This window comes from Arachis ipaensis, chromosome B9 (assembly GCF_059453495.1).
Source record: "Arachis ipaensis isolate K30076 ecotype BB chromosome B9, ASM5945349v1, whole genome shotgun sequence".
In the NCBI taxonomy this organism is placed as follows: Eukaryota; Viridiplantae; Streptophyta; class Magnoliopsida; order Fabales; family Fabaceae; genus Arachis; species Arachis ipaensis.
Genome location: NC_142444.1, coordinates 100,631,079 through 100,638,804, shown reverse-complemented (window position 1 = coordinate 100,638,804; position 7,726 = coordinate 100,631,079). Strand labels below are relative to the sequence as shown.

Sequence of the window (7,726 nt, the reverse complement as noted above, 5' to 3'; positions counted from 1 at the left end):
AACCGGTTATAACGAATGTCTAATGCACATGGGGTGCCAATTTTGAGACCCACCTATAATTGGAAATATATTATAGAAATAGAACCCTTTCTCTTTTCTTATCTCTCGGTGTATGGCCTTGAAAAAATGGTATATATTCTCTATTGAGAGAGCTTGGACTTTAACTACTCTAGGCTAAAATATAAAGAATTTTCTCTTTCTTTGACTAATTTTGTACACTCACTCTAAAGAACAAAGAGCATAATAAATTATTTGATCTTCAGTTTAATTTGGATAATTTCTTCATAATGTTACTTAAAAGTTTAAGTTATTAATTAGACATCGAAACCAGAATCAAATCTAGATCCAAACAATATTATTTTAAAAAAATAAAAATCAATAAAATTTATTATTTTTTGTTAATATTTTAATTATCAATTTAATTTTTTTAGTATAATAACTCAACAATATATTTTTAGTTTATATTTTTAAATATTATTGACTAATTTTTAACTAAAAATAATAAATTAAATTTTATTAATCCTCTAACATTTTTCTATTATTTATTATTTAAGTAGACAACAACTTTTATTGTAGATGCATGAATGACTCCCAAGTTCAGAAGGTCCAAACCTATACTCATTATTTTATTTAATTTTTACTTGTCTCATAAAAATATCCAAGGTTGGTTAATGTTATGCAACAAAGCTCAAATTAATTTTATTATGGAGCCACAGTTTAGGTTGGACGGCGTTATGGAGAGAAGTAGAGCTTTACATGCGTATGATGTCAGTGCACATAGAAATCGGACCGAGCGAATAGCAGGCACAACGGAGACCGTCCGAGTTGTGGAAGGCGAATCCACGTGTCGCACACCCATGACTCCCCAGGACGGTGCCCCCTTTAACCCCACAAGTTGCCTTCGTATCTTCACTTTCCCATTCCTTCCCCACCCAGCGAGTTGCATGCCATCTTCTTCCTCCCTGAAATTTTGAAAGCTTGCTCCTTCATCCGTGGGCTGAGGGAAAAAATTTTGAAAATGTCCAAGAAATCAAAATCTAGAAAAATTGATCGTCCGGAATTTCACATTGTAAAATATCTCAACTATTCTGATTATGTAAGTTTATTTGTTAAATTTTTTTAATATTTTATAGTTCTGAGTATTAGTTTTGTAATTTAGTTAACTTTATTGTTGTTAGAACTTGAACTGAGAATGACTGAGTTTATAATTTTATTGATATAAATTTAAAAATAAATGTTTAAAAAAAGTGTAAATATAATTGATTCTTGTTTAAAATAGTTTATAATATATAATAGGTTATAAATAAAATAAAACAGACGTTTTTAAAAATTTTTGGAGGAATATTAGTAGTTATAATTAAGTTGTTATAGTTAAGTGTCGAAATTTAGGAATATATGTTTAAATAATAGTTAGAAATGTATATATTTAAATGTAGTTATTCTTGTGGCTGATTTTTTTGTAAATATAATAGATTAGAAATAAAAAAAATAGTTTTTTAGAATTTTTTGTAATAATAGTAGAAATTACAGTTAATTAGTCAACTATTATAATTAATTTTAAAAGTTTAGCAATATATATTTAAATGATACTTGGATAAGTGTGTTTAAGTATAATTAATTCTTGCTTACAATTTATTTCGAAATTAGTAGATCAGTATTAAGAATGACTTGTTCATAAATTTTTATAATAATATTATAAATTAGAGTTAAGTAGTTACTTGTTATAAGTAATTTTAAAAATTTAAGGCTATATGTTTAAATAATAGTTAGGAAAATGTGTGCTTAAATGTAATTAAGTGTTGTGGAGAATTTTTTTGAATATAATAAATTAGTAATAAAAATAACTTGTTTATAATTTTGTGTAATAATTTTAGTAATAATAATTAATTAGTTAACTGCTATAATTTCGTTCTATAATTTTTTTGGATTAATTTTTTTGGAATAATGTTGACAGAAATATGCTATTTTAGGGTAGTTTTTAGTATTATGAGTAAAATTATATGTTTTAATTAGATATTTTTATATTATGTATGATAGTTGTGTAATTTGAATCGTAATTTTGCTACGCTTTTGCAGGGTAACCGGATGCTGACCTGTGATCACCCTGTCCCTCCGGATCGGTACAACGAGAGGGTGGATGAGCATTTACGATCTACCAGTTTTTACCATGTCGCCCAGATTGGAGTTGTTCAATGTCAGAAAACACTGGTAAATGCTTTAGTGGAAAGGTGGCACCCGGACACTCATACCTTTCACCTTCCGGTTGGTGAATGTGCCGTGACACTGGAAGACGTGGCTATGATCTTCGGTCTTCCGACCGATGGTCTTCCAGTGACAGGTATGACTTTGAGTAGTTTTGAAGCCTTAGAGGCGGAGTGTCTGCACCAATTTGGGGTCACACCGAGAAAGTTGGATTATCGAGGAAGCGGCATAAAACTTACGTGGCTACGGAATTTAAAAGAACGGTTACAGTTGACTGATGAAAATAGTATACATGTGTACGTTAAGTGCCACATCATGTTGTTGATCGGTACGATCTTTTTTGGAGACAAGTCTGGGGCATCTGTCCACTGGAAGTTTCTGCCTCTGCTCAGTGATTTTGCTAGTATTGGATAGTATAATTGGGGATCAGCATGCCTAGCACACCTGTATAGGAGTTTATGCATGGCATCACGTTTTGATTGCAAGGAAATCGATGGTCCGCTAACACTTCTACTATGTTGGACATGGATTCACCTACCGAATCTAGCGCCGGTTCCTAGGAAATCCCACAGTTTTCTGCTTGCAAACAGGTAACATTATCTTACATTTACCTAGTATCTTCATATTTAGAATCCAATTATGTTAATAAATTGCGTTATATTAGGTGGCGTAACTGGGAGCGTGGAGACCGAGTCTATAGATATCTTAAGCTTGCTCATTTTAGAAAGGCCTTGGATGATCTTCAGGAATGCCAGGTGTGTTTGGATTAATGTTGTATTTGGTTCAGATCTAGTGATATAATTGTTTGGATTTTAATTATTTGTTTGCTTTACTGTTACCAGTTTTTGTGGGTTGCATATTCTATTGAGCATGTTGATCCAGACATAATTCCTGCGGACATCTACATGCACTCAGTCATTTGGAGTGCAACGGTGCCGTTGGTATCTTTCAAATATATTGAATGGCATGCTACTGATAGGTTTAGACGACAGTTTGGTCAACTGATGATATTATGTTCATGTATGGTATGTTGGTTAAGGTTGATTATACTATATACTTGGTTGGTTTGATTGTTTTATATACAGGTGACACCTGTACTCCAGATGAGACTGGCAAAGGCTACAATCTCAGGATTGATCCACCGCGTCGTAGCGCGAGTCGATACACTCCGTCTGTGTTCAAAAAGGCCGCAAAGAAATGCAAGAACATCGTGAACTTTGGAAAGTGGACATCGAGGAAGTAGTTGTGGTGTAGTTAATTTTATTTATGATTCAGTTATCTTTTGTCATGTATACCTTAACTATTTATGTATGACTATAGTTTCCTAAGTACCAACTAAGTATTGTATGTTTCAGTTGATGTTCCTAAATTTCATTAACTATTATATGTATGATGACTTTGCATGTGACGCTTCACTTGGACATAGGTTACAATGATTCTATTATCATAAATTACATTGACATAGGTTACGATGATTCAATTATCGTAAAGTACATTGACGCAGGTTACAATGATTCAATTATAATAAAGTACATTGACATAGGTAACGATGATTCATTATCAGAAAGTACATTGACATAAGTTACATTGTTTCAAATATCATATAAACCTACTACACATTATGGTCAGTACCTGGACCACCTCCCTGACGGCATCTACTACGACTGTGACCCTCAGTCCCCACATTGCCTACATCGCCTCGGACGATGTAACATTCGTGTGTCCATCTCATTCAAGAAGCGTGTCATCCTGGGCCGACCTTTGGCAACGCGTCTCAGGTACGGGTTCGGTACGAATCGAGGACCACTGTAAGAAGGACACGTTGTAGGATTCCCTAGTGACCTAAACCTAGCCCGATAAACGCGTCTAATTTGGTCCATCTTATAAACATCATGCACATACACCTGCCAATCTAGTTGTTGATTTGCACAACATGCAAACACATGCCGGCAAGGAATCCGGTCCACTTAGAACTCACCACAGTCACATCTTTGGCGACGGAGGTCAACAGCATACTCCACTCCACTTGGCATCTCACGCACTTCAAAGACTTCATTCTGCCTGTCGAAGCAATTAACCTGAATGTTTCCTAATGCAAGTTGATTTGCATGAAGTTTGGCAGTCACATGCTCAGAAAAAACATGGCCAGCATTAATCCGAGCCTCCGCCTCGGCTTTTTTCCATGTGAACAACTCATTAAATCTGTAGAATGTTGCTTTCACAAGTGCAGTGATGGGAAGATTGCGTGCACCCTTCAAGATTGAGTTGATGCATTCCACTAGATTAGTCGTCATGTGACCCATCGGTAACCACCGTCGAATGCCAATGCATACTGTTCACGGGGAATACGGTTTAACCAGTTAGTGTACGCCTCGCCTCGCTCTCGTAAACGATGGTAACACAATTCATACTCGCGAACCGTCCTCGAATATCCTGCACAATATCATATACCAAACACAAAATAAGCTTCAGGATGTTTAGATTGTTCGCATTTTCATTAGTAACAAACTTTGAAGTAATCAATGTTACCTATATTGACGACAAGCTTTTGCAGGTACGGTGCTTTAAATTTTCTCAGAAAGTTCGACTCAATATGCCTGATACAAAACATGTGGAAAGCTCTAGGAGGTGACCAAGCTCCGTGACTGCGTTCCACAGCTGCATTTATGGACTCATGTCGGTCCGATATAAGTTCCACACCATCCCGAGTCACAATATGTTGACGCATGTTACTCAGAAAAAAGTGCCACGCATCAGAAGTCTCTCCCTCGACAATAGCAAATGCAATCCGGACGATATTGTTGTTACCATCCTGCGAAATGGCCACTAACAAGCAACCCTTATACTTTTCGTACAAGTGAGTCCCGTCCACCTGGACAACTGACTTATAATGTCTGAATGCTCTAATGTAGGGGTAATAGCTCCAAAATACTCGATGCAATACCCGGATATCACTTACCGAGTCATCCCCTTGATATGCAGGCATAGTCTCAAAATGCACGACAGCTGATGTCTCCTTATGACACATGGCCTCGAACCATATAGGTAACGCTTCATAGGATGCTTCCCAACCTCCAAATATTTTATCAACTGACTTTTGCTTAGCCAACCATGCTTTCCGATAATTGACGGTATAGTTGAACTTCGACTGAATTTCTGCAATAACTGATTTTACCTTTAAAGAGGGGTCAGCCTCAACCAACGGCTTTATGGCTTCTGCAATTGTATTTAAATCCAGCTTCGAATGATCCTGAGAAATGGTTGCTCTGGTACAAGTGTGATTGCCGTTGTACCTCCTAATAACCCAACAGTACTTTCTGCTGATCATGCTAACTCTGATAAGCCAATCACACCCTGACCCGTACTGTGTACACTTCGCATAAAATGTCAACGGCTCCGACTCATACACACGGTAGTCTACAGATCTTCGGAAGGTATACTCCTTCATCGCCTTAATAATAGCTTCCCTAGAACTGAATTCCATCCCACGGCGAATTCACCATCTGCGAAAAAAGGAACTTCTGCCAGGACGGTAGCCATACCATAAATATTTAATACACGATTGTTTAATGACCAAAATTAAAGGTTAATCAGTACTCACAACATCAATAACGATATAAATAAGCTTTACATTACGTTATTATCTCAATTTCAATTAAATAAAAATACAAACACATTAACACATACTGTTAATTAATACAAATTAACTAAATATTTCGGTAAAAATAAATACTAATCTTCCAAATAACTTCATAAACCCTATAATAAACACTCGTTAGTAAACCCTAATTAACTAAATAACTAAAAATAAATAGTAATAACCTAAATAACTAAAAATAAATACTATAATAAATACTCATTAATAAACCCTAATTAGCTAAATCACTAAATAAATACAAATTAACTAAATAACTAAAAATAAATACTAATCTTCCAAATAACTTCATAAATCCTATAATAAATACTCATTAATATATCCTAATTAACTAAATATCTAAATAAATACAAATTAACTAAATAACTAAAAATAAATAATAATCAACTAAATAACTAAAAATAAATACTGTAAGAAATACTCATTAATAAACCCTAATTAGCTAAAAACTAAATAAATACAAATTAACTAAATAACTAAAAATAAGTACTAATCGCCTAAATATCTTCATAAATACTATAATAAATACTCATTAATAAACCAAAATTAACTAAGTAACTAAATAAATACAAATTAACTAAAAATAAATACCAGTCGCCTAAATAACTTCATAAATACTCTAATAAATACTTATTAATAAATTCTAATTAATTAAATAACTAAATAAATACTGGACCCTAAATACTAATTAACTCAAATTATTTTTATCTTAAACTTGACTAAATAAACTCTTTTACAAATGCTGAACGAGTACCTGCACTCATATAGTCCGGAAACTCCGGAGTATGCATGGCTTCCAAATTCAAAACTCGCATGAAAGATGGCTCCTCAAATGGCACTTCGTTCGCGAGTGTATTTTCAACGTCTGTCACATTCGGAGCCACACTGCCGTCACCTTGGTCTTCATCTCCGTCTGGGCCAACAACTTCGTAATTGCTTTCGAACTCTTCCTCACTGTCACTATTGTAGTCTTCCCGTAAAATGTTTCGATCGGCCTCAGATTGTTCGAATTCAATGTATAACTCGGTGAACGAGATTTGAGCACGACTTTCGATATACATTGAAAATATCTCCTGCATGCTCGTTTCGTCCGTAATATATTTCGTCTGAAATTGAACGAATCCACCAAATACTGGTACAGGATATATGTATAAAATACATGATATTTTTATTGCCATCTCCGAATCTATTTTATCACAAATCACACCTTTAAACTCTTCAAATAAAATTGTGAAGGGTAATAACATCCAACGGATCTTCACAAACAAATTTTACTCCTTCAGGTGTCTGCAACAAAATTTGACTAAAATAATACACTTTCAAAAGGACTCTATCATCCATTCTTCTCACTCAATTAAATAGACACAAATATTTCACTATCAATTTTTTCCTATCCAAGCCAACTAGCTCAACACCAGACCATGAGAAAGAAGAAGAGAAGTCGAAGAAGATGAAAAATGTTAGATCTGGTCGGCGGATTAAGGTTTACACATCTTCGCAAGGATATATATACACACACAAATCGGACCAAGCGAGTTGTGTAACCTAATTCAAAAAAAAAAAAAACTATATAATAATGAAAACGGACCATCCAATTTCATTTAGGGAAAATAAAAAAAAATTACTCCTCCACAACTCGGACCTAGCGAGTTGCTAAACCTAATTCCAAAAATTCGTTAACAATGAAAACGGACCATGCGATTTCCTTTAGGGAATATAAAAAAAAATTGTTCATGGACAATTCGTAGGGTCCAATATCCTTTATGTTATTTTCAGATCTTTTCTCCATGCAAAACGGACCCTCCGATTTGTTCAAAGCAATCTAAAAAAAGAAATCGTATGGTCCGATTTCTTATCACCAACTCTGAG

At 34.5% G+C, this 7,726-nt stretch overlaps 1 protein-coding gene across 1 annotated transcript; it reads right to left on the bottom strand.

The window, feature by feature from the left end:
- Nucleotides 1-4,492: 4,492 nt before the first annotated feature.
- Nucleotides 4,493-5,650, bottom strand: LOC148545633 (uncharacterized). Its single transcript, XM_088499079.1, has 2 exons — nucleotides 4,732-5,650; nucleotides 4,493-4,635 (listed from the first exon to the last, which is right to left on the bottom strand). Exons 1-2 carry the CDS (start codon nucleotides 5,648-5,650, stop codon nucleotides 4,493-4,495), a joined length of 1,062 nt encoding a protein of 353 aa, XP_088355205.1.
- Between the last annotated feature and the right edge of the window lie 2,076 nt (nucleotides 5,651-7,726).

What these genes read in the sequence shown, in the direction of transcription:
- LOC148545633 (XM_088499079.1), bottom strand. Translation starts at nt 5,650, where the DNA reads ATGAAGGAGTATACCTTCCGAAGATCTGTAGACTACCGTGTGTATGAG. An exon ending in AAAGCTTGTCGTCAATATAG is followed by an intron (nt 4,636 to 4,731) that starts GTAACATTGATT and finishes GATATTGTGCAG; the next exon opens with GATATTCGAGGACGGTTCGC.